This window comes from Sphaerodactylus townsendi, linkage group LG01 (assembly GCF_021028975.2).
Source record: "Sphaerodactylus townsendi isolate TG3544 linkage group LG01, MPM_Stown_v2.3, whole genome shotgun sequence".
Classification (NCBI taxonomy): Eukaryota; Metazoa; Chordata; class Lepidosauria; order Squamata; family Sphaerodactylidae; genus Sphaerodactylus; species Sphaerodactylus townsendi.
The window spans coordinates 19,869,034-19,896,543 of NC_059425.1; the positions used below are offsets into that span (position 1 = coordinate 19,869,034).

General features: G+C 47.2%; 1 protein-coding gene across 1 annotated transcript; it reads left to right on the plus strand.

Annotated features, from left to right (window-relative positions):
* Positions 1-15,079: 15,079 nt before the first annotated feature.
* LOC125432363 (protein ZBED8-like) lies at positions 15,080-19,247 on the plus strand. The gene is made up of 2 exons (XM_048495854.1): positions 15,080-15,360; positions 17,201-19,247. The coding sequence occupies exon 2, from the start codon at positions 17,218-17,220 to the stop codon at positions 19,018-19,020; it is 1,803 nt and encodes a 600-aa protein (XP_048351811.1). The 5' UTR covers positions 15,080-15,360; positions 17,201-17,217; the 3' UTR covers positions 19,021-19,247.
* The last annotated feature ends 8,263 nt before the right edge of the window (positions 19,248-27,510 follow it).

Consider the following 27,510-nt stretch of genomic DNA (forward strand, 5'->3'; position numbering starts at 1 on the left):
ACAAACAATAACACTAGGACCAGCTTCAGAGCCAGTGGACCAATGTCGCACCAGAAAGCTGTCCAAAGAGGTCTGTTTCTGACGCCTCTTTAAGATTTGTCTAAAATGGGGCAAGACGTGGTCATTAGACAAGTTGCAGACACGGCCTGCAACAGCTTTGTCCGGGTGATTTTTCTCCACAAACCCCTGCACCTTACTGCAAATCGATGAAAACCGAGACAAATTTTTCACTGAAAAAACCAATGAAAACTGAGGTTCCACTGTACTAACATTGCCAACTGCAATATTTAAATTTCCTGGTAGCAGGTTTCCTGACTGGGGTTTTCATTTTCCAATTCCATCTCTGATGTGGTATTTGATAGAATACTTCAATAGCACTTCAAAGCTCTTCCCACTCTGTCTTCTCACAACAGTCCTGTGAAGCAGGGTAGTATTTTTCCTCATTGGGTATGGGGGTAGAGGTAAGATTGAACCGGGAGTGGGGGTGGGGTGTCCCCGTGCTGTCGCAGTTTGTGAAATAACTTCTGAAAGGTGGTTTCCCCAAGGTGTGGTTGTGTGTAGGGAAGGTACTTTTGTGATTTAGTTGATCTCAGAATTGCACTAGCTGTTAACTATCCTGAATATATAAGTCCCACTGCAACAACCAATGGGATGCCGGCGGGGGGCTTCTTGTGCCATCCCCCCACCCCAGTGCTGTTTGAAGAACTGATATCTGGCCTTGGATACCTTTCAGTTAAATTCTCTCCTTGCTCAAGCAGAAGGCACATTTTGTGGTTCCCCCCCGGTGTGCCATCTTGCAGTGTGGTGGAGTAGTTAAAATGTCAGACTAGGCTTTGGGAGATCTCAGTTTAAATCATTCCTGTGCCATGGAAAGTTTGCTTTCTGAGGGACCTCGGGCCAGTCACTTTCTCTCAGCCTAACCACCTTTACGGGACTGTTGTGTGGATAAAATGGAGGAAAGCAGAATGCTATGAGATGCTGTGTGGCCCCCATGGAAAATAAAAGGCAGGGGGCAAACGAAGTAAGTAGCAGTGGTGTAGGAGGTTAAGGGCTCGTGTATCTAATCTGGAGGGACCGGGTTTGATTCTCCGCTCTGCCGCCTGAGCTGTGGAGGCTTATCTGGGGAATTCAGATTAGCCTGTACACTCCCACACATGCCAGCTGGGTGACCTTGGGCTAGTCACAGCTTCTTGGAGCTCTCAGCCCCACCTACCTCACAGGGTGTTTGTTGTGAGGGGGGAAGGGCAAGGAGATTGTAAGCCCCTTTGAGTCTCCTGCAGGAGAGAAAGGGGGGATATAAATCCAAACTCTTCTTCTTCTTCTTCTAAACAGGCTGTCGTACTTTGGTCACATTATGAGAAGGCAAGAGTCCCTGGAAAAGACAACAATGCTAGGAAAAGTTGGAGTCCGCTGGGAAAGAGGAAGTCAATATGAGATGGATTGACTCTAAGGGAAGCTACGGCCCTCAGTTTGTCAGACCTGAGTGAAGACATTTTGGAGGGCATTGATTTATAGGGTCGCTAGAAGTGTCTTGAAAGCACTGGAAGTGACTTGAGAGCCAACGTGATGTAGTGGTTAAGAGCAGGGGCAATTTGGAAAAACCGGGTTTGATTTCCTGCTCTGCCACTTGAGCTGTGGAGGCTTATCTGGTGAACTAGATTAGCCTGTGCACTCCAACACACGCCAGCTGGGTGACTTTGGGCGAGTCACAGTTCTTTGGAGCTCTCTCAGCCGCACCCACCTCACAGGGTGTTTGTTGTGAGGGGGGAGGGGTAAGGAGATTGAGCCTCATTTGAATCTTCTTACAAACTCTTCTTCAAATCCAGACTCTTCTTCTTCTTAACATACATACACACACAAGAAGTAAAAAGGGCTTGCCATAGGATCCTCAGATTAACCTCTTCCTGGCTGTGGGGCTATAGTAGCAGCATTCTTGGCCCACTCCTTTCTACCCTGAGCTTTCTGATACTGTAAGAATGAGGCAGGGGAGATTTTGCCAAGATCCCCATCCCCTGCAGCCTCCATGACTAGGGACGGGGGTTGCGAAAGGTGTTTGAGGAAGTGGAGAAAAATCTGCCCCTTCTCCCCAAGCACTTTCAGCTGGTTCCTAATTTTAATCTACAAAGGAAACAGCCTGAATTCCTCTGCAACAGTTTCTCTTGCCTGGCTGTGAGGGTTTTTTTTCTGCAGTGGGTGAAGCAGGAAGTATTTTTTGATGGGGGGGGGGGGGGAAGGACCAGTAGTAAAACCCATAGGTGGGTCAACAGACCCTCCTTCCTGTTTTGGTGTCGCCTCTGCTGTGGGTGGGTGTGCGCGCGCGCTTTAACAACTTGTTGCCGTAAATTCTGTGGATGGTTTAGGAATCTGGGACTTCTTCCAACGTTCTCTGGCAGAGCGTTTGGGGAAGTTGAACTTTTCTTCCCGCCCCCACTTTGGCAAGTGAGAAGCCGGGCAGGATAGAGTTAAAATGAGTCTGTCTGTCTGTCTGTCTCTCTCTCTCCATCTTCCCTCCCCCCCCCCCAATTCTTGTGTGTCTTGCATTGGTCAGGAGCCCAATTTTCCTCCCCAATAAACCCAGCGAGGTGCTTTAAAGAGCAACTCCAGCTGCTGGAATGAGGGGAGGGGAGAGGGCAGGACAGGGCCCAGCCTGGCCTGCCGCCAGCACATCTGGAACCCATTCTTTACGCCACAGCAGCCCCACCCAATCTTTGGCTATGTGGGAGAGAGACCGGTGACTCAGCCGGTGCAGGATCCGCCGCCGCATTCCTAGAGCAGCAAAGGCCACCTTCTGCAAACCTGGATTTTCAGACTGTCTAGATGGCCTCTGGGGGATTGTCCTCCCCACCCCGCTCCACTGCAACCTCACACTTTGGTAGCGCGCTTACGTCCTGCCCAGTGCGGCTTTGGCCCAGCGGCTCTTGGGTGGAGGCTTGAGAATTGCATGTTCCTGAAGTTGTTTGCACAGTTCAGAAAATGTTTTGGAGTTCAGGAAGCTGTTCGTTAGGTGACCTCTCCTTCCCCGCCATTCTCCCCTCTTGTGGCTTCTCATCTCCTGTCATTTTCTCCAGCCTTCCAATTCCATAAATTCCAGAGTTTCGATGGAGGAAAAGGCGCGTGTCTTCTCATGATGTGACCAAAGTACAACGGCCTCAGTTTATTTCGTTTACTCCCTGCCTTTTCTTTTCCGTTGGGGCCACATAGCATCTCGTAGCATTCTGCTTTCCTCTATTTCATCCACACAACAGCCCCATGAGGTAGGATGGGCTGAGAGAAAGTGACTGGCCCAAGGTCCCCCAGAAAGCAAACTTTCCATGGCACAGGAATGATTTAAACTGAGGTCTCCCAGATAAAAGGCATGTGTCCTGGAGGAACTGGGTTTGATTCCCCGCTCTGCCGCCTGAGCTGTGGAGGCTTATCTGGGGAATTCAATTAGCCTGTGCACTCCAACGCATGCCAGCTGGGTGACCTTGGGCTAGTCACAGTTCTTCAGAGCTCTCTCAGCCTCACCTCCCTCACAGGATGTTTGTTGTGAGGGGAGAAGGGAAAGGAGTTTGTAACCCCTTTTGAGTTTCCTTACAGGAGAGAAAGGGGGGAATATAAATCCAGTGTAGAAAAAGGTGCAGTCATAACCCGTCTTTGTTCTCACTAGGCCTGAGAGAGGAGTGGGGAGAGAAAGGGAGATCCCTCCCCAATGGAGGCTGTTTCCCCAGAAAGGGCACGACAGATATAGGGTGAATGGTTTTAATGTACAATGGGGGGGATTGCTTTCACTGATCAAACTCCCCTTTGCCAATGAAAACAGAATCTGTTTGCTCCACCCTGTGAGAAAACAACATTCCCACCGGCCTCACCTTGTTTCAAGTCGCAGCCCTATCTTCCTGACAGCCCCTTTAATTCCAGAAGGGAAGCGTCAGGGTTTTCTTCCCTTGCCCCTCTCCCGAATCTCTCCACAAAGCAAAGAATCTCTGCCTCAATTCTGCCCCTCCCTTCCCCAACCCAGCCCAAAGAAACAGGATCCAGCCTTCCTCTGTGCCAGAGGTCAGAAAGCTTTTACAAACAGAGCGCCAAATTATGTCAAAATTCCGAGCAAGGGAACAAACGGCCAGAATAAGACAGCCCGTTTGCAGAACTGAAAATATGCAGTTCCGTGTTAGGGATCCTTGACATGTCGATTAGAAATCTGTAAAGCTTCTGGTAGCCCAAACAGTGGTTGTAACTTGATTAGGAAGCAGCAAACATGAGAGCTCACAGTAAATAACGTACACAGGAACACTGAATGATTGCTTTTTTTTTTTTTGCACTGTGCATAGTTTGGGTTGGTGCACTGGGAATTGTTCACCTTTGTTTCCCCTTCTATGAAGCATCTCTGAGAAACCCTTGTGTCCTATTTAAATCTTGCTTTGTTCCCTTCGCTTACTCGTGGTTCTTCTGACGCCTACCTGGTGGTGGAAAGGGCCATTGACTTGAGAGCTGATTTATGGAGACCCTGTGGGTTTTTCAAGGCAAGAGATGAACAGAAGTGATTTGCCATTGCCTGCCTCTGTTTAACAACCCTGGACTTCACAAGTTATCTCTCATCCAAGTGGTACCCAGGTACTTAGCTTCTGAGATCTAACAAAATTCAGCTAGCCAGGGCGATCCAAAAAAACCCTTCTACATTGAGCCACAATCTCAGCTGACTTGATTGTAAGTTTGCAATATTGTTCTCCTGTAAGCCAGATACTTCCCACTTGACTGATGGTGGAATATGGTGAACTTGGAGGCAGATGGGACCTTTGGAAGGGGTCAAGCGTTGTGCCTGTCACAGACATTGTGGAAATATCTGTTTTGAAAAGATGACTCCTCTGGATTTTCTAAATCAGTAGGTAACAAGAGTAAGGGTGCCTGCCCTCCCCAGCCTAGGGATGCCAGTTCTGGGTTGGTAAATACCAGGAGATTTGGGGGTGGAGCCTGGGGAAGGGAGGGGCCTCAGCATGATTTGATGTCATAGCGTCCACCTTCCAAAGCAGCCATTTTGCCCAAGGGAACCGATCTCGATCATCTAGAGCAGGGGTCTTCAAACTATGGCCCTCCAGATGTTCATAGACTACAATTCCCATGAGCCCTACCACTTGGCCATGCTGGCAGGGGCTGATGGGAATTGTAGTCCACGAACATCTGGAGGGCCATAGTTTGAAGACCCCTGATCTAGAGGTCAATTGTAATAGCAGGAAATCTCCAGGTATCACCTGGAAGATGGCAACTCTGCCCTAGCCCCTCATAATTTTAGTTGCCCAGAGCTTCTATTTGGCTATCATATTACACTGCTCTTGGAGTTTTCCAATCTGTTATTTTTTAAAAACAAAAGTCAGCTACAACTCTGAGTTACCCTAGTCATAGATGGCCTGTGGGAATAATTGCTTCCTTTAGCCTGACCTGCAAATATGCACGAGCCTGCTCTTATCTCTGAATGTTGAGCTTTTCCTAGCCCTGAGTCTGGTACCTGATACCTGTACCTTGGTCTGAACAAGTTTAAGCAACCGAAACTCTTGCAAAGTTCAGTTCTGGGCCAAAGAAAGCTTCAATATGCTAAAGCCATTTCAAAGGCCGTCCTGAGCCCGGAGCATCTCCTGTTGCTAGCAATTTAAAAAGCTCTGCTTGTAGCCTTTGAAGCGCCGGTCTCTCTGCCTGCCCTCCTCCGAATGCTGGTGGCTCCCTGGCCCTGCGGGAAAATCTCTTAACGTTCCCATCTTGCCCCTTCATGCTTTGAAACCGGAGTGTTTACGGCTCCTTCCTATCAGAAGGCTGTAGAATGCTGAATCGGAGGGGGAGGGAGGCTGGGCCAGTTTAGTTCAGTTTATGTGGAGGGAAGGCTTGGGTTTGGCACCGATTCTCTCAGGCATCTGGCTCTGAACGGGGCTGGGTCTGAGAAGGAATGCAGCTTGTTGTGATTTCTGCGGGGAGAAGTGGGAGGCCCGATTTACAACTCCGGCCAAGGTGGTTTGGCCCGTGCCTGCTGCACCCCGGGCAAGAAGTCTCTGTGTCTCCAGCAACAGAGATGATTTTTGTGCTTGGGTTGCCAACTCCTGGTAATCTGGAATTACGAGCCATTCCAAACTACAGCTATCAGTTTCCCTGGAGAAAATGGCGACTTTGAAGGGTGGGGGGGAATGTGTGGCATTATACCTTGCTGGGGTCCCTCCCTCCCAAACCACCCCCTCCCAGACCCCACCCCCAAATCTCTGGTAATTTCCCAGTCTTGAGTTGGGAACCCGAGCTTGGACTGGAGATGTTCAGTGTTCGAAACCCCATTTGCCAAATCAAGCTGATGTGTTCCACTGCTATGGTTGCCAATCTCCAGCTGGGACCTGTAATTCTGAGGAAATTACAATGGATCTCCAGATACCACAGATCAGTTCTTCTGGAGAAAGCAGCTGCTTTGGAGTGTGGGTTCCTCAGAATTATACCTAATTGAGGTCTTTGCCTTCCCTAAACCTCACTATCTCCAGGCGCCTCCTACAAATTGCTAGGAATTTCCCAGCCAGGAGTTGACAACTCTAGTGGGGTTAAATCCTGTCTGCCCTAGCAAGCCTGGCCTTGTTTTCTAGGCCTCAGTTGTCTGTGTATAAAATGGGAATTAAACTATAACTGTGGGTTGGTGGCGAGCAAAAAGACAGTTATGAGCAGTTAGGAAACCTTTGTCAAAGTAAAAGAGTAATATAAATGCTCCTTCCAGCTCTCGGGGTTCCTGTGGGAACTAGCTTTGGTTCAGTGGTGGGATCCAAAAATTTTAGTAACAGGTTCCCATGGTGGTGGAATTCAAACTGTGGTGTTGCGCCAATGGGAGCTTGTTTGGCAGGGCACGGCGGGGTGTGGCCAGGCATTCCAGAAATTTGGCAGGGCTGTGGCAAGGGATGCAGCCGCATTGGCGCCGTGGGGTCCTTGGGCGGGAAAGCAGACGCACGCAGGCGCAGGCTGCCTCGCACGCCAGTGCACCTCCTGCTAGACTGCTTCAAGTTCTGCGTGCTACTGCTGAGAGGAGGGGCGTAACTAAGGCAAAAATCACGTGGCAAAATCACCAATTAGTAACCCCCTCTCGGCACACACAAATAATTAGTAACCTACTCTCAGGAATCTGTGAGAACCTGCTGGATCCCACCTCTGCTTTGGTTCCTATAGATGTGTTTCAATGTGCATAAGCCTTAGCAAAAGGGATGGGTAGCTATCAGCAGTTTACATTCCAGATAAGGTAACTGAGGTTGCTTTGAGATGGACAGAAGTCCCCAGGCCCCAACTCTGATGGGCAGCCAATGTGTCTGTTTTGAAGTTTTGCCTGGAGGGGAGAGGAACTTGATACCTCTGCCTTATTTTAGTTTGTTTTTGCTGAGGGAAAGAGGAGGAATGCAGCCTTGCCCTGAGGGGTTTCCTGGGGATACCTCAACAGTAAATTTCTGGTCTTTGTGGGTAGGGGGATTTTGTAGCAGGAGAGGATGGGGTGGTAGAGCTGCCTTGACTAACTTGCCTCAAAAGCTGCACTTTACAAACATCTTCCTTCTTCCATTAGAGGTTGTGTGGCTGCAACAGCTGCACAACAGAAACTGACATGTGGAGTTTCATTTGTTATTGTGTTGGCGTAGCAGAGACCTGCTGTTTTCTTTCTGGTAGTGGTTTTTGTGCTTTAAATTTATAAAAAATGTTTATGTACTCTGTCGTTCCAGGAAACAAGGTTTCCTCTTCAAGCCTGAACAATGTACGAATAAAAACAATAACGTAAAGAGCAAGGTGGAGAAAAATAAACACCCGCTGGAAACGGCATAGTTGTTCTTCCCTCCACAATTATCCTCAGGACAACTCTGTGCGGCAAGCGAGGACTGAGAAAGAATGACTGGTCTACAGTCACCAAGTGAGTTTTGCAACAGAGCACTGAATTGACCTGATGATCCTTGTCCCAATATCCTTGGGTGTCAGGGAGCGGGGCACACTTTTTGGGGGGAGGCACACTAATCAGTGTTTGCCCTGGCTGCTATTTTCTTCAGGTGCGCCACTGGCAGAACTTCTCCCTGGGCCACCTGGAGGCTGGCAACCTTATACTATATTGTACCTTGTACAGTATTGTATTGTACTATTTGATTTATATACCGCCCTCCCCCGAAGGGCTCAGTATTGACTTCCTAAGGAAAAAGATCCTGATCCTCAAAAATGTCTCAGAAAAACACTCTTTAATGTGGAGCTCTAGCTGATTTCAGTTCTCCTCAGTCATGTTCTCCTCCCCCAACTATTTTCCAGTGCTGTGAGGAAGGAGGTTAGGCCAAGCTTGAGTGACTGGGCCCAAATCACTCAACAGGTCTTAAGAATGAGTAGGGGGTTTTCAGCTTGCTTCCCCGGGTGGTATATGAACATCTAAACTAGTGGTACTCACTGGGAGAGCCCACAGTTGCAATGGCCCTCAACCCAAATACCCCCATTTACTTCCATCTCTGACATGGGGTCTGTACAGCTTATTGAAAACGTTTCTCAAATGGTGGCCGTTTAGGAACCAACTAATAACCACAGGTCCTACTAAGAAATGGCCTTGCCTGCTTTTCTGAAACATGGGGCAGGTGCTCCATTGGGGAACGGTGTTCAGAAAAGTCACAGATGACAAGTCAAAGAGCCACAAGTGCTCTCAAGCCACTGAGTATCACTGCTCCAAACATTATTACACATTGACACTTTGTGTGTGGGTGGGGGCTTTCTGTATTTCTGTAGTTCCTCAGTGGAGCAGGCAATATATAATCTATTTCAGGGGTCCCCAGCGCAGTGCCCATCACATGTTTCTAGAAAGTGGGTGGGACTTCTGCCCAGCAAGGTTTCTGATAGGCCATTGGTGATTTGATGGTTTATGGCTGGAAGAACATATGTCGGGAGTGCTTTGATAGTGTGTTCCTGCATGGCAGGGGATTGGACTTGACGGCCCTTGTGGTCTCTTCCAATTCTATGATTCTTTGTCATTTTTAAAAACATTATTTTGGGAGCAGCTGCCCCCACAGCACAAGAATCTTCACTGTGTGACTAAAGGTAACCTGCAGCCGCCATTTTGTGTCTAGCTCTGCCTCCTGCCACATGGTGTCAGAATTCCAAAGGTGCTCATGGTCTCAAAAAGATTGGGGACCCCAATCCATTTATTCTACTTGTACCCCATTTCTCTCCCCAGTGGAAACTCAAAACAGTTTTACCTGTCTATCCTCTCCAAATATACTCTGTGCCAGCTCAAGGTCTCTGATTGAAGTCTATAAAATTATGCATGGGGTAGAAAATGTTGACAGAGAGACATTTTTCTCTCTTTCTCACAATACTAGAACCAGGGGGCAAACATTGAAAATGCTGGGGGGAAGAATTAGGACTAATAAAAGGAAACACTTCTTCACACAACGTGTGATTGGTGTTTGGAATATGCTGCCACAGGAGGTGGTGATGGCCACTAACCTGGATAGCTTTAAAAAGGGTTTGGACAGATTTATGGAGGAGAAGTCGATCTATGGCTACCAATCTTGATCCTACTTGATCTGAGATTGCAAATGCCTTAGCAGACCAGGTGCTCAGGAGCAGCAGAAACAGAAGGCCATTGCTTTCACATCCTGCACGTGAGCTCCCAAAGGCACCTGGTGGGCCACTGCGAGTAGCAGAGTGCTGGACTAGATGGACTCTGGTCTGATCCAGCAGGCTAGTTCTTATGTTCTTATGCTCTGTGAGTTTGGCATCTTTGAGGAGCATCCATATGCTAACCTGGCCAGCTCTTTACCAATGCACCATAATCTGACCTGCTCCAAGCCTCCTGCTTCTATTCCATCAATAATATGTGTGTTTACTTAATGGGAGTTTCTAGGAGAAAATAAAATGGCCACACCAGTCACTAAGAGAGAAACAACAAGGCCAAGGTGATGGTGCTCGTAAAGTGAAAACAAAGATGTATTACGCAGCTTAAAATCCCGTGTACATGTTTTGCCAACAAGCTTCTTCGAGGGAATCTGGTTGTCTTTCAGCATTCTTTCGACAAGAGTACAAGATCAGTAGCAAACGCCACTGATCTTGTTGAAGGAACGCTGAAAGACTACCAGATTCCCCTGAAAAAGCCTGTTGGCGAAATGTGTAGGGAGTCTCTGCCAGACAGGTACGAGGCTGCAGCGACCTCCCACCTCGCCTCTTCTTACCTGTGTCTTGCTCTCTCTTGCTAATTTCTCTTGGAACCAGCCACAGCTCTCGCCTGCAGATTGCCTGGTAGGAGGGAGAGTTTTGTTGGCAGCTTCTGAGGGGGGGGCCAATTAAAACGGGAGCCCGAAGCCTGAGCAGGCCTCGTGGCTCCACCCAGCTTCCCAGCCACTGCAAGCCCCTGCCCCTTTCTCAACACAGAATCACAGAGGTGGAAGGGGCCGGCCATACAGGCCATCAAATCCAACACGAAGCATTCCTTCCAGTGAGGGGATGCTCACCACCTTCCAAGGCAGCCAATTCCACTACTGAACTATTTTTACTGTTAAAAAAAAGTTTCTTAACATCCTGCCAGTACCTTGCTGCCTGTAGTTTAATCCCATTATTGTGAGTCCTATCTTCTGCTGCTAATAGAAACAGCTCCCTGCCCTTCTCTAAGGGATAGCCTTTTGAATACTTAAAGATAGCAATCATGCCCTCCCTTAACCTCTTCCTTTCAAGACTGGACATTATTAAGGCCCCTTCTGCACATGCAGAATAATGCACTTTCAATCCACTTTCAATGCACATTTTATTGTGCGGAATAGCAAAATCCACTTGCAAACAATTGTGAAAGTGGTTGTGGTGGGTTTTCTGGGTTGTGTGGACGTGGTCTGGTAGATCTTGTTCCTAACGTTTCGCCTGCATCTGTGGCTGGCGTCTTCAGAGGTGTTTCACAGAGAAAAGTCTGTTTTACACTGTGTCTAGTGAGAAGGGAAAGTTTAGTGGGGTGTATTGTCCATGTCCCAGGGTGGGGAACCAATCAGTAAGTGTTTGGGTGGAACTTGCTATGCAGAGGTGTGAAAGTGGATTGAAAGTGCATTATGGTGCATGTACGGAAGGGGCCAGAGGTGGGATCCAGCAGGTTCTCACAGGTTCCCGAAAGTAGGTTATTAATTATTTGTGTGTGCCGAGAGGGGGTTACTAATTGGTGATTTTGCCACATGATTTTTGCCTTAGTTACGCCCCTCCTCTCAGCAGTAGCGCGCAGAACTTGAAGCAGGCTAGCAGGAGGTACATCGGCATGCGTGGCAGCCTGCGCCTGTATGCATTCATTTCCTGTCCAAGGACTGGCGCAGCAGCTGCGTCCTTGCCACAGCCCCGCCCAGGAATGCCCCGCCCCTGGAATGCCCGGCCATGCCCTATTGGCGCTATGCCACAGTTTGAATCCCACCACCATGGGAACCTGTTACTAAAATTTTTGGAGCCCACCACTGGAAGGGGCCAAAGTCCCTCAGCCTTTCCTTGTAGAGTTTGGTCTCCCGGCTGTGATCATTCCATTATTCTATTCTGCGCATAATTGACATGGCATACAGTAAAGTGCCCACTGTTTTCAGTAGCCTTAAAAGGAGAGGGGACTAATCACATTCACAGAGAAGAAGACAGAGATTTAAATATTAGCCAAGATAGCTAATAATAGAGCTGCCTTTGTCAGGGGCCATTTACCTTATTGTAAATGGGCAAGGGCTTTTACTAGTTTGTGAACTTTCCAGAGTTATCAAGCTGACCCTGTTGGAAACAGAATGCTAGGTTAAGTCAGAGCCACTCTTTGTAGCTAAATCAGTGGCGTAGCTAGGGAAAATGGAGCCCAGGACAAAATCTGAGTTCCCCCCTCCGCATATGGGCAGCGTCCCTCTCCCACCATGACCAAACAACATTTTTTTGCGCCAGGTCATCTCAAAGTCACCATCACATTGTAGAACATGCCCCAACACACAAATCTGAACACACCCAGGGGTCCCTAGTTTAAACAACATTGAAAGTGATGCTATTTTTTAAAGGGGGGAATCAACCCTGAAACAGCATCACTTTTAATGTTGTTTAAACTAGAGAGCCCAGATTCTTCTTTTAAATCCACCTTAAAGAGAGACTATGGGCTCTCTAGTTTAAACAACATTGAAAGTGATGCTGTTTCAGGGTAGATTTCCCACCCATCCATCCCAAACAGCATCATTGTCAATGTTGGTTGTTGTGGGTTTTCTGGGCTGCGTGGCTGTGGTCTGGTAGATCTTGTTCCTAACGTTTCTCCAGCATCTGTGGCTGGTATCTTTAGAGGTGTATCACAGAGAGAAGTCTGTTATACATTGTGTCCAGACTTCTCTTATAACAGACTAGGGAGCCCAGATTCTCCCTTTAAATCCACTCCAAAGGGGATGGATTTAAAGAGAGAACCAGGGGAAAATTTAAGGGTGCCTGTCAGGAGAGCAATGTTTAAGCTAACAGTACCAAAATTTTAGGCTATCTTTAGGAGACTATCCTGATTATACCACCCAGGTTTAGTGAAGTTTGGTTCAGGGAATCCAAAGTTATGGATCTTCAAAAGGGTAGCCCCATCTACCATTAGCTCCCATTGGAAACAATGGAGGATGGGGTCACTCCCTCTGGGGGTCCATAACTTTGGACCCCCTGAACCAAACTTCACCAAACGTGGCTGGTATCATCAGGAGAGTCACCTGACGATAGCCTGAAATTTTGGTGCCACTAGCCTAAAGACTGTGCCCTCTGCAGGCCAAAATTGGAAAAAACAGTAAAAAATACAGAAAACCACAAACGAACCTGCAATTTTTGCGCCTACTACAAGGTGGCGCCCGGGGCACTTGTCCCCGGATGTCCCTATGGTAGCTTCGCCTGTGAGCTAAATTGAACCTCCATGTTCAGAGGCAGTTTATCGCTTGGTACCAGCTGCTGCAGACACGTCACAGGGAGCTTGTGTACCAATGTTGTGAAATTTCCAGAGGCATCTGGCTGGCCACTTCTAGATACTGGGAAACTGGACCCACAAAGTACACATTGGGGCTGATCCAGCAAAGCAGGCGTTTGGTGTTTCTCACCCAGCATATGGGCCTTGAATAGCTGCAGTGTGGCATGATGGTTAAGAGGGGTGGACTCTAATCTGGAGAATTGTCTTTGTTTCCCTACTCCTCCACATGAAGCCTGCAGGGTGACCTTGGGCCAGTCACAGTTCTCTCTGAACTCTCTCAGCCCCACCTACCTCACAAGGTGTCTGTTGTGGGGAGAGGAAGGGAAAAGGAATTTATAAGCCGCTTTGAGACTCCTTAAGGTTGAGAAAAGCAGGGTATGAAAACCAACTCTTCTTCATAATAAGCAGAAATCAATGCGACAAGCTTTTGCTGCCAAACAGATGTTTTAATGAAAAGCTCTACCTGTTGATTTCCCCATTACTACTTTCTCTTTCCTCAAATATTTCTTAGCTTGCAGTCTTCCGCTCTAGCTGTTGAATATCCCTCTCTATCTAGGCCGAAGAAATGGCACCCTTTGGCTTTAGCAAGCCTTCCCATTGCCCCCTTTTTAAAGTTGTCACGTTTTTATCAGCCCTGCTCCTCTGCCAAACAGCAGTATGATGTGCAGAAATTTAGTGGGTGAATTGTTTTTTGACCTTGGTGATAAAGACAAGAAAAACCTGCTAATTTTTTACATCTAAGGTGACTGTTTGAGCATAGGAACGTGGCTAGATAAAAACATTGGCAATCTTTAAAAAAAAAACAAGAGCTAGATCAAGCCACAGAGGAGACACTTGACCCTCCCCTGGGATCGGCTGTTTGGTGAATGAAGATTCTGAGACTGTTTTTATTCTCCCACACACATACCCCAACTGTTCGAGTGTCATCTTCCACTCTTAATGATAGGGTTGGTGTGAGCCTGTATCTGAGTGTCTCTGCCTCCACCCACACCAAGTCTGTGATCAGATAGGCCTCTGAAAGCCCAACCTCATCGTGCAAGTTTGGGCTGCTCTAGGGAAGGGACTCAAAACTCCACTAAAGCTCTGCGATGCTGGGTGGGGCGGGGCAGGCAGGGGAGACCCAGAGAAGCAGGTGGCCAGCTCACTCGCCCGACCGGAGGAGAAATTGGCCCAGGTGCTAATTTTAACCCTCTTGTCACATGGCTATCAGTCCTCTTGCACTACTGGAAGAGGAAGCCAGGAAAAGAAACAGCGGTGTGAAGGAGCCGCTGCCAGGAAGGCGCTCCTGCAAAATGAGTTGCGTGGGTTTAATTTTTATCCCGCTTACACCCTGTCTCTGAGAAAAGGAATTGACGCATGCTCCTCCTCTCTCTTCCTCACAACAACCCTGAGAGGTAGTCTAGGTTGAAGGAAGCGACTGGCCTAAGGCAGAGGTGGGATCCAGCAGGTTCTCGAGAGTAGGTTACTAATTATTTGTGTGTGCCGAGAGGGGATTACTAATTGGTGATTTTGCCACGTGATGTTTGCCTTAGTTACACCCCTCCTCTCAGCAGTAGCGTGCAGAACTTGAAGCCGTCTAGCAGGAGGTGCACCGGCGTGCGTGGCAGCCTGCGCGCATTCGTTTCCGGCCCAAGGACCGGCGCAGCGGCTGCATCCTTGCCACAGCCCCGCCCAGGAATGCCTCGCCCCAGAATGCCCGCCCACGCCCCCATCGTGCCCTGCCCAGCCCCATTGGCGCTACGCCACAGTTTGAATCCTACCACACTGGGAACCTGTTACTAAAATTTTTGGATCCCACCACTGGCCTAAGGGCAAACTTTGCTGGAAGGGAAAGGATTGAAACAGTCTCTCAAGGCCTGCTGTAACCATTACACCACTATTTTCCCTTCATTGCCCTTGTGAAGGCTCCAGAGCAGCGGTTCTCAACCTGGGGGTTGAACGACCGTTTCACAGGGGTCGCCAGTCCTCACTGGCATCCGCATTTTCCTTGGGCGTCTCAGGGCTCCCGAGGACAGGCTGGCTAAGACTAGTCACTAGTCGCTTTTTCCTCGCCTTCCCGTCCGTCTCACCGCCTCTCCACCTCCAAACTCCTCTTCCACACAATCCGTCCCCTGCCTTCCGTCCTTCCCACTTTTAAACTTTCCCGTCTGTTTCAAGCCCTCCCACCAATCCCCCACAGCTTGCCTCTGACCCTTGCAGCCAGCCCCAGGCTCCAGCGGGCGAATGCCGGGACATTTAAACTGTGCCCCGCCCCCCCACTTGAGGCTGTGTCGCCGCCGCAGCGCCGCGGGAATGGGGTCAGCAAGGCATCCTGGCTCCGCCCACCTCGCTGTCGGTGGGCTTGTAGCACCGCCATTTCTGCCGGCTGTCCCCCGGCTGTCCCGGCCTCTCCTGAACTCCTGAGCTTTCCCTGTCATCTGGGCACCCTCCCACCTCTTGGCTCTTCCTCACCGGTGAGTTTGGGTGGTTCTCATCCCCCTCCCATGGCGAGGCTGGGTCTGTCTCACCTGGCCCCGGACAGGGGGCTTGAGATTTTTATATCATCTTTCTCCTTGCCTCTCTTCCCCCCTCTCTCTCTTTCTCTACTACAAGCTCACACCTACCTACCTATCTCTCTTTATCTCCGTCCCTCTCTCTGTCTCTATCTTTATCTACCTCCCTCTATCCCCCGCTCTTTCATTTCCATGGCCCCTCTTGATTTGTTAGATCTTCCCACCCCCCCATACATACACACTAGTTTATGTCTGATTCTATAGTGAAAAAGCTGCTGGGTTTCCCACAAGTCAGAGGGGGAAACAAAAAGGGAACATTCGGTGGGTGAGGGAAGACCCTCCATCCTGTTGAGATACATAGAAATAGCTGGGGCAAGGTGATGAAGAGGGGTGGGTGGGGATGGAAGGCTCCTGTTGCCCAAATGCCACATAGACCCCTATCCTTGGACCTTGCAGGCTTGTATAATATCAATATTTTGTTCATCATGACAAAAGCACCTTTGGTGTATGAAGGAGTGGATGTTTTTGTTTGGATTTTGGGCCAATCTCACCGCCTTGACTTAATTTGTTCTGTGGTGGTTCTCAAAACAGAATCCCTTCCTGAAATACAGTCCATGTTTTTCCATGAGTTACTTTCCTATTCATATCTTTGCAACAAGGCTGAAGAGAGGGGGGCCAGCTGCCTCAAGCACAAGGAGGAGGTCAGAGGCTAAGAGGGCTGCACCAGGCATGTCACTGGCCCTGTTTTTGAGAGGAGGAGGGAAGAGAAGGAGATCCTGGCTTCCTTTTTAGAGTTAATTCATTTCATGCTAGGTCTTCTTTTCCTGATGCTTTCTGCTTTTCCTAGTATTATTGTCTTTCTCATCTTTCCCATTGAGTCTTGTCTTTTCACGATATGGACAAAGTCAATAGCTTCAGCTTGGTTGTTCTTAGCTGCTAGAAAGGATTCAGGTTTGATTTGATCTTTGTGTGCATTATGTGCAGCCAAGTATCTTCCAGTTTATGCCAACCCTTAACCACTTCCAAAACATCCTGTCATTAACAGCTCCACTTACGTCTTGTAAATGGGGGGGGGGGGGGCAAGGCTTCCTTGATGAAGTCAATCTGTCTTGTGTTGGGTCTTTCTCTTTGCTTTGAGGGCCCGGCAGAGGCCTTCTGTCTCCACCAACCCACCCCAAAAGGCCAGCTGGGTCATTGAGGGCCTGGCAGAGGCCTTCCCTCCCCCCCACCCCAAAAGGCCAGCTGGGCCCCCAGAGACCCAACAGTGGACTACCCTCCCACCCCTTTCTATTTCCCATACCCCTTGCCACCCTCTGCCACTCCTGGCCACCTGCAGCAGAACTTCCTGGGCAGAGTATCACCCTATTTTGGGGAAATGTGTCTGTCTGGGAGTGCCTGAGGAGCAGAAACGAACAGTGGTTGAGGAAATTGTGATATTTTATTGTGTAAAGTTAAACATTCACTTTACATATATATTTCTATTCAGCTGTGGTCAGGAGACAAGCATGGGGCCATGAGAGAAGACAAGTGCATTTTGCCGAGTGGTGGGGTATCTGGCCTGGGCTGCAAGTGTATACCAATTTAAAATTTCTAAAACAACACAGGACTTTTGTCCATGGTTCATTGGATGAATGGCATAGAGTCAGGCTGAACTGCAAGCTTGTATTGGTCCCTGGGAAATGATTGTAACATTACAGTACAGTGGAGGCCAGTTTCTCTGGATCGCAATAGAATTTATGCTCAAATACATTATTGCCAGTATGAAAATGGTTGATATTGTATTTTATATTATTTTCATTAGCAAACCATCCCACGACAATGGATCGTGCAGAGAAGAACGTTAAGAAAAGAAAATTTAGAGAGGATTTTTTACAGTATGGTTTTACCTCCATAATCACAGCAGGAATTGAGAAACCGCAATGTGTCATCTGTTGTAAAGTTCTATCAGCCGAATCTATGAAGCCAAACAAACTAAAACGCCATTTTGATAGCAAGCATTCGAACTTTGCTGGCAAGGACACCAACGATTGTAGAAGCAAAGCTGATGGACTCAAGAAAGCCAGACTTGACACTGGTGGCAAGTTCCACAAACAAAACATAGCAGCCGTTGAAGCTTCATATTTGGTAGCACTCAGAATCGCCAGAGCTATGAAACCTCACACCATCGCTAAGGATTTACTGTTGCCAGGGGCCAAAGACATTGTTCGAGTTATGATCGGAGACGAATTTGTTATGAAATTGAGTGCAATTTCCTTATCTAACGATACTGTCCGCAGAAGAATAGATGACATGTCTGCTGATATTCTTGATCAGGTAATCCAGGAAATTAAATCTGCTCCACTTCCAATATTTAGTATCCAGCTTGCTGAATCTACAGACGTTGCAAACTGTTCACAGTTATTGGTTTACGTGAGGTATATTAATGATGGCGACTTTAAAGATGAGTTTCTTTTTTGCAAACCTCTTGAAACGACAACTACTGCACATGATGTATTTGACAGAGTTGGTTCATTTCTGAAAGAGCATAAGATCTCTTGGGAAAAGATTTGTGGTGTTTGCACAGTTGGTGCTTCAGCTATGCTAGGATGTCAATCTGGATTTCAACGTTTGGTACTGAACGAGTCACCAAAAGTAATCGGAACTCACTGTATGATTCAACGGCAAATATTATCAACGAAGATGCTGCCACAAGAGTTACAAGAAGTAATGAACAGCGTCATAAGTTCTGTCAATTTTGTAAAGGCGAGCGCTTTAAACAGTCGACTGTTTTCGCAACTGTGCAACGAGTTGGATGCGCCGAACAATGCTCTGCTATTTCCCACTGCAGTGAGATGGTTGTCGAGAGGAAAAGTTTTAAAACACGTTTTTGAGCTTCATGACGAACTCAAAACGTTTTTTAATCAGAAAGCAAGACCGCAGTTCGAAGCGCTTTTCAGCGATAAAAGTGAACTGCAGAAAATAGCGTACTTGGTTGACATCTTTGCCATCTTGAATGAGTTAAATGTATCACTGCAAGGACCAAATGCAACATGCCTCGATTTGTCTGAAAAGATCCGATCGTTCCAAATGAAACTTCAGCTTTGGCAAAAAAAATTGGATGAAAATAAAACTTACATGTTGCCTACCTTATCTGCTTTCTTTGAGGAACATGACATTGAACCAGACAAAAGGATTACGATGATAATTTCTGTGAAAGAACACTTGCGCATGCTTGCAGACGAAATTTCATTGTACTTTCCAAATCCACCTGACACCCCGTTTGCACTTGCCAGCAGCCCATTCACAGTCAACGTTGAAGACGTTCCTGAGACAGCACGAGAGGAGTTCACTGAACTTATTAACAGCGATGCAGCGAGAACTGATTTCTCTACAATGCCAGTTACAAAATTCTGGATCAAGTGTTTGCAGTCATATCCTGTTCTGTCTGAGACTGTGTTGCGCCTTCTTCTTCCATTTCCAACAACATATCTTTGTGAAACAGGGTTTTCCAGCTTGTTGGTTATCAAATCTAAATCCAGAAGAAGACTTGTGGTGGAAGATGATCTTCGTTGTGCTCTTGCAAAGACTGCCCCAAGAATTTCTGATCTGGTGAGAAAGAAGCAATCTCAACCTTCCCACTGACGTTTGCTTCTTATGCATACTGTCGAAAACTGTAGCAATGTGCTGTTTACTGTTGTTATATTAAGACTGTTACCCATGCTACACCATGCTTCAAGACAAAATTTCATTTATTTGTAATTAGAAATAAATATTTCACAATATATAATTACATATTTTTGTTTTTATGATTAATCACTATGCTTTCATTATGTTCAATTTGTAACAATAAAAATACATCCTGCACATCAGATATGTACGGTGCAGTTATATGTAGCTAAAATTAAAGTTAACTAATTGCTTAGCAACGAAAATAATTTTATGGTTGGGGGTCACCACAACATGAGGAACTGTATTAAAGGGTCCCAGCATTAGGAAGGTTGAGAACCATGAGAACCGGGGAGCGCCCCAAAGGCAGTGTGCTCCTGCGGCCGCGTGTGCGGGAGGCTGCCGCACTGCATTCTGGGGCGTTCCCCTGTTTCCCGCCCTGTGCAGGGCAGGAAAAGGGGAGTGCCCCAGAAGGCAGTGCAGTAGCCTTCCAAAAATCGTGACAGTTCAACAAACCCGCGGGATGCGGGACAAATTGGTTTAAGGCGGAACTGTCCCGCCAAAAGTGGGGCGTCTGGTCACCTTATCTTAATAGTAATAATAACAATTTTTTAGTTGTTACTGTCGGATTCTCCTGACTTGGAGAATCTCACTCAATTGAGAACCAATTGGCCATGCTGGTAGGGGCTGATGGGAATTGTAGTTCCTGAACATCTGGAGAGCCGCAGGTTCCCTACCCCTGTTCCAGAGAGTACCAGGGATTAATTCGAGGTTTAATTCAAGGATTAATTCAAGGTATTGGCTGACATCTGACCTGGGATCCCTCCACTCCTAAGACCCCCTCACACAAGCTCAGATCATTTTTGAACACTGGTTCTGTCTCCCCTATCATCAGAAGTAAGGTTAGGCCACAAACAATGCAATAAGACCAGGATCACAGAAGTTAAAAACAAAGGCAACCCTCCCCAAGTTTCAGAGATGATCTGTCACAAACGCTGCAAAAAAAGAAAATAAAAAGGAACTACAGGTAGAAGACAAGAATTACAAAATAGAAGAAAATAAAAAGGAACTACAAGCAGAAGACAAATAACAGTGGAATGGAATACAATTCCATTCCCTTTATAAAAATTCACTGTATTCTATCATACTAAATAAAGGTAAATTGTAATTCTGCACCTGCACTCCCATGCATTAGGGCAAAAGAGATTTAGAGCTCTTCCTTCTTCCTGAATTTCCGCTGTGAAAATGACACCCTTGAAGAGGGTAGCTCTGGTCCCCCTTCCCTACATTTCCCCTTTCCCAGTGGTGGTAATAGTGGGCAGAGGATCAAAACCACTTGGGGAGGAAAGATTAAACCACCTTGCTGCACCTTCTACCTTCCAGATTGGGATCTCCATGCTGTTTCATTTCAGCAGATGTACTGATTTAGTTAAATATTTTTCTTCTCCTGATCTGGATGAAACATGGGGCTGGAATCTGTGAATCGGATCTGCTAAGAGCAATGCTTTCCCTCGGGACCATGATTCTTCTGTGTTGCAATTTGTGTTCCATTCTTTTAATTTCATGATGTTACTGTATCTCTGCCTCAGGTTTCTGTGGATCAACAAAGCTAATTAGAAATATTTTACTTCGTTATTACTTTGGCAGTGGCATCTTGGGAAACCAACGTTTCGTCACACCTGTCTCTCCTGAATGTTGCCATTTCCAGAATTTTAATGGTGGTGGAACATGCCGTTGAGTCGCAGTAAGATTGGAGCTTGGAAATCCCTCAGTATTACAACCAGCCTCCAGATGACAGAGTTCAGTTCCCCTGGAGAAGTTTTGTGGGTGAATTTTATGGCATGCTGCGGCCCCTCCACAACCCTGCCCTCCCCAGGCTCCAAGCTCAAAATGTCCAGGTATTTCCTAACTCAGAGCTGGCAATCTTAAAACACATCCTGATTTATGGTGACCCTATGGGTTTTCGACATTGTTACTGACTTCTTAATATAAGGTGACCAGATTGTCACCTTTGTAAACCGGGACCCATGCACCCGTTTTCCCGCCCTGTCACAGGGCAGGAAACCGGGGAGCACCCAAAGGCAGTGCGCTCCTGCGGCCGCATGCGCAGGAGGCTGCCGCACTGCCTTCTGGGGCACTCCCCTGTTTCCCGCCCTGTCGCAGGGCAGGAAACCGGGGAGCGCCCCAAAGGCAGTGTGCTCCTGCGGCCGCGTGTGCGGGAGGCTGCCGCACTGCATTCTGGGGCGTTCCCCTGTTTCCCGCCCTGTGACAGGGCAGGAAAAGGGGAGTGCCCCAGAAGGCAGTGCAGTAGCCTTCCAAAAATCGTGACAGTTCAACAAACCCGCGGGATGCGGGACAAATTGGTTTAAGGCGGAACTGTCCCGCCAAAAGTGGGGCGTCTGGTCACCTTATCTTAATAGTAATAATAACAATTTTTTAGTTGTTACTGTCGGATTCTCCTGACTTGGATATCCCAGGCTAGACCAGGCTTAGCAACTAAGCAGCATTGCTCAGGTCAGTATTTGGACAGTAGACCACCAATGAAGTCCAGAATTGCTTCGCAGAAGCAGGGAATGGCAAACCACCTCTGAGTGCTTGCCTTGAAAACCCCACAGGGTTGCCAATAATTCAGCTATGACTTGACAGTCAAAAAAACAACAACCCCAGACAGACAAGAAAGCCAAATCCTCTAATGTCTTAATCTGGATGTTATGCTTAGACTCTGGATTAAAGAGGCAGGCCAGCATGGAGACCAGTGCAGAGCTGGGCCCCACTCAAACTCACTCCAAGTTCTTTTCCCTGCATGAGCTCTGTTTGGCCCACCACCTACAGATTCCTGCCGATGCCACCCACAACACAAACTTTCTCTCTCCAAAATGCAGAACCAGTTATTTCAGTGTCTAAATTAAAATGTCGTTGGGCACCCTGAGTTGAGTCATCCATCACCACTGGATTGTTTACATGGAAAAAGATCATCCGATTAGGGAAGTGGGATGGGCATCTATCAGCGCTTAGAGGAACAAGAGATTTGGCTACTCTGCTCTTTGGCTGGTGAATTTTCGCCTAATAAAAAGGAAGAACTACCCTACCTCCTTTGGATCTCCTCTGCTATCTTTTGTCATCTGCTTTACCTTTTCCTGTCCCATGTAAAGCACCATAACGAGATTTTTAATTAGATATGGGTGGCAATTAGGTTTGGTGTGATAAGCTTTACAGGAGGTGACCTGTTCAATTCAAGATGGTTTCCTTTGCAACTCACTGAAGACAGTGAGCTCTTTGTGTGTGAACGAGAGCTCTCTCTGTAGATTTACTTGTGAAAAGATAAGCTTTGTCAGAGGTCAGCTGCTAGTGAAGGAAAATTAAATTTTACACGAGCATATAAAAAGCAGACCTAATTCTGTCACCCATAGTTCAAGATGGCAACAGAATGTGTCTCCCTGTATTTAAAAAAAGCTTGTTTAGACATGAAAAATTTGTGTTCAGTAGCACTTTAGAGACCAACATGATTTATAAGGTATACATTTTTAGAGTTAAGGCCATCTTGTTGTTCCACTGCAGACCAACGTGGCCACCCTCTGAAACTTAAAACAGGCCAATTTCTGGCTTACAGGTAATTTATCTCAAGCTGATCTTTAATATGGACCAGGAAGTGGTTTGCCACAAAGAGAATTCTTCCGCGAGGCAGAGTGTCCTTTTTGAATCCAGGACTAAATGCTTGCAAAATCTGAGCGATTCTCCCAGATATGGAACAGGGGGGTGGAGACCCCAGCTCACCCTCCAAAACACCACAGTCCCTAAATATGAACCTAGTCCACTCATGGACCTTTCCTAAATCATATACAAAATGCACTTTGCATATGCTCAGGGGCTCACCACAGTGGCTACCTCATGTACTCTAGACCAGGGGTGTCAAACTCGCGGCCCTCCAGATGTTCATGAACTACAATTCCCATCAGTTCCTCCCAACATGAGCATTGGCTATACTGGCAAGGGCTGATGGGAATTGTGGTTCATGAACATCTGGAGGGCCATAAGTTTGACACCTGTGCTCTAGACCAAACTACGTCTCACACTGATTCCTGGGCGGGACCAGTTTCCAATGCCAAAAGCCCGAACTGTGAAAATTAGAATGAACACACCTTTGCTTCCCTGACATGTGCTTTTTACAACACCCCTCCCACCTTCTGACTAGGATAAAAAGACTCAGCGCCACTTCCGTTCCATTGTGTCTTAACAAAGGGAGGTCTGACTCTTGAAAGCTTACACTCGAGAACTCTGGTAGATCCCTAAAGTGCTACTGGACTTTAACTGTTCTGCTGCAGATGCATGGTGACCCTCTGAAATTGAGGCTGCGCGTGCACACAAAAGTTTATACCAAGAGTAAAACTTTGTTGGTCTTGACGGTGCCACTGGACTCAAAACTTTTTTTCCTGCTGCTTCAGACCAACACGGTTACCCAACTGAGCCTGCATGGCGCACACTGCATTTTAGTCTCTGAGTCACCCCAGAGATCCCCAAATATCTGAGGACAAAGGACTTGAATACCATGCAGGCCGAGGTCTGATGCATCCCATTTTTTTGACATTAGTCATTAATGGGTGGGGTAGGGCTTCCCCGAAGGTCCCCCTCCAACTGTTGCTCAGAGCTTCTGCCTCTGCTATGGCAACATATCTCTGACAAGGCCGATGAACTCCACAGGGGCTCGTATCCGGCCTGACAGTGACTCACCAACCCTTTGCTGCCTGTCCGGGTTCATTTCTGTGAGTCGATTTGAATTCTTTGTCTCTCGTTGCCAGAGCAACCCAACCCTTTGGAGGGATGTAACGGAAGTACGCTTGGTGGATGTGCAAAGTTGTTGTAGGGTTGCTGTGGTTTACAAAGGGCCGGTCTTACTCATGGCTTTCCCTTTGGGCTTTCCCAACCATGATAAGAAGAGGTTTTCTGTTGCTACGGTAACCGTGTGGGGAGGCAGCAACTGCAGGCCGCTGAAGATATACCCAGAGGGAAAACTCGACATGTCCTAGGCAAAAGTTGCTGTGTGGGTCCACAGGCAAATCCCAAACACAAAACTCGCAGACCCCTGTTTATTGAAACATCCCAAAAATCACAAGTGTGTGAGTTGTCCTTAACTGTATTTTTTAGGGTGGTAATGCTTAGATTGGTAGTCTATTAATCAATTAAATGGCAGCCATGATTAATCAGGTGGCTGGTTTAAAAAACGTACTTAAGAAATCTAAAATTCTACCATTTGTTCGTGCTTTCTTAGCAGAGGCATCCCTCCCCTAATCTCTCTCAGGAGGGAATCCGCTTCTGGAAAGAAAGAGCAGCTGTCTACAATCATGCAGAAGTTCCCACGTTCAGTCCCCGGCACCTCCAGTTAAAGGACCAGGTAACAGGTGATACGAAACACCTCCACCTGAAACCCTGGAGAGCTAGTCTGAGTAGACCAGGGGTCCCCAACCTTTTTTGAGCCTGCAGGCACCTTTTTAAATTCTGAGTAGGAATGGTGAGCGATACCCCAAAATGTCTGACCCTGGAGGCGGAGCCAAATCCAAAATGGCTACCAAAGGAGGCAAAGCAAAACAAATAAACAAAAATTGCCTCAGGATGTGAAGCCAAATATGGTACCTTTACCCTTCCTCTCAAAAACAATTACAGAAAGGCGGACAAAAAGAAATGAACGAAAGTCTTGAGGGGTGAAAGGAGAAAGAGTGTGTGTGGGGGGGGGGGGGGGGATAAAAAGGAAAAGAGGAATGGAACCACAAGGTTGGATGCTAAGCAAGCCTCCAGATCCTCCAGTGGCTGCGGCCACTGTTGCAGCCATTAAAAAAACACCTTTGGTTTGAATGAGGGCAGCCAATAATATGGGCGCCACATTGAGGAAAGCTGCAATAGGCAATACTGACAAATAGTCTGATTTAGTATGAGGCAGCTTCATATAAATGGTGACTAACAAATAAGGTTGTCAACCTCCAGGTAGGACCTGCGGATCTCCTAGAATTACAACTGATCTTTCAGACTACAGAGATTGTTATTCTGGACAAAATGGCTGCTTTGGAGGGGGAGGGGACTCTATGTCATTATACCCTACTGGGATCCCCTCTCAGCTCTAACCTCAGATCTCCAGGAACAAAGAAAAAAGCTCTACCTCTTTAAGAGTTAATGTTTTCTTCATGCGCACATTTGTGTAGATTTAACCACTTAATCATAACTCATAACTGTTTTCTTAATCGAACAATATCCCAAATTGTTCTATTTGCATCTATAAAGTCTTGAAAGCACTGTACATATATTTGTCACCCTAACAATCCTGCAAGGTAGGTCAGTCAAACTGACCCCCATATTAAAGTCAGGAAGGCTGACCCTAAACCTAAACATTAGGAAGAACTTCCTTAAATACGCTGCCTCAAAGGAGTGGTGGAGTCTTCTTTGGAGGTTTTTAAACAGAGGGTGGATGGCCATTTGTCAGAGCTGCTTTGATTGTGTGTTCCTGGACGGCAGGGGGTTGGACTGGATGGCCTTTGTGGTCTCTTCCAACTCTACAGTTCCATGAAGGTCTGATTCATGATTAAGCTAAGCCTGTCTAGCCAGCTGATGGTTTAATTTGCTATACTTAATATCCTGGCAGATGGTTACTTAAAGTCTTTATTACAGAGGGGATATGTGTACGTGGGATCAGATATGCAGCACAATAGTCTCCAGTCCTTGTTGGGAGGGGGTGTAAAGTGCCATCAAGTTGCTGCCAATTTATGGCGGTTTCAGCAAGGGGCTTCCAAGGCAACAGAGAAGCAGAGGTGCTTTGCCATTGCCTCCCTCTGCAGCTTTCCTTGTAGGTTTCCCTTCCAAATACTGACCCTGCTGAGATCTGCCTTTCCTTCCCAGTCCTGAGTCACTGCTGGGGAAATTAGCATGCCCCACCCCCTAAGAATACTTAAATTGGTTGTCCTTAGTGAAGCCAGTCAACCACAACTGCTGAATCTAGCCGCTGATCACACCGGACTAGAAATCACAGGGAAGGAAATGATGATGCATGCTTTGCAAAATTTTAAGAAATAAAATGGATGAGGGCGAAACGAAACTGTGATGGAGTCGGGTCATGAGGGATAGCAACAGGGGCGTCTGTTTTGTGAGATGCCTGCAGAGAGGTACAAAAAGAACTGCCTCAATTGCGGGAGGTACTGAGAGTTATGAAATGATGCCGTCTGTTCTTTACAGCATAGCATTTGCCCTCACTGAAAAACCAGACTTGTTCAAATACTTAGAAAGGGTAGCAGGCCAGGAGGGAAGGGCTGGCTTGAGGTGTCTCACATTCATTGGTCCTGTGCCTGCAACCGAATGCCGGACAGAACATTTAGCCACAGTAGCCCAAGTAGTAGAGCCAAAAATTGTGAAGATATAGATTACAATGGCTGGCTATTGCTGATAGGGAGAGGAAACCCTATGAGGAAAGGCTGAGGAGGCTGAGGGAAACATGTTTGCCGTCTCTAAGTATTTGAAGGGCTGTCACTTAGAGGAAAGCAGGAAGATGTTCCTGTTGGCAGCATAGGATAGGACTCATAATAATGGGTATAAATTATGGGTGAAAAGATACTGGCTGGACAGTAGGAATTTTTTTATCGTAGTTGTTCAGAAGTAGAATTGGCTGCCTAGGGAGGTGGTGAACTCCCCCTTTCTGCAGTCTTCAAGCAGAGGCTGGAGAAACACTTGTCAGGGACGCTTTAGACCTGTGGTGGCGAACCTTTGGCACTCCAGATGTTATGGACTACAATTCCCATCAGTTGGCCGTGCTGGCAGGGGCTGATGGGAATTGTAGTCCATAACATCTGGAGTGCCAAAGGTTCGCCACCACTGCTTTAGACTGATTCCGCACTGAGCAGGAGGTTGGACTAGATAGTCTGCATGGCCTCTTCCAACTCTATGATTCAACAGAACAGCGGTCGCCAACGTTTTGATCCTGTGGGTACTTCTGGTATTCTCACACTGGATGGTGGGCACAACCGCTGAATGGCTGCCACAAGAGGCAAAGCCCCCCAGAGAGTGAAGTGATGCGCAACTCAAATAGCAACTTCAACATTTCAGGCAAATCCTCTGTTTAAAATGAGCATGCTGTCTAAAAACGTTTTCTTGCGTACACACAGATTATCTTATTCATGCAGTGAAAGTCTTTGCACTGTGATGGCAGATGCTGCTGAAACTTCTCAACCAGGCCAATCGAAAGCCTTGTGGGTCAAAAGCCCAACTTGGCACAACTACCCTCTTTCTAAAAACACATAGTGGCACCAAGGAAAGTGACCATGGGCACCATGTTGGGGAACCCTGGAAAAGAACCCCTTGGCTAGGATTTTTTTCAAAACAGCTTCTGAGCAGCAGAAGTCTATCTGCATATTGAGACTCTTGAGATTCAGCAACAGGTTATGCCTTTAACTATCCACTCCTGTTCATAACATGCTCTGAAAGACATGTCCC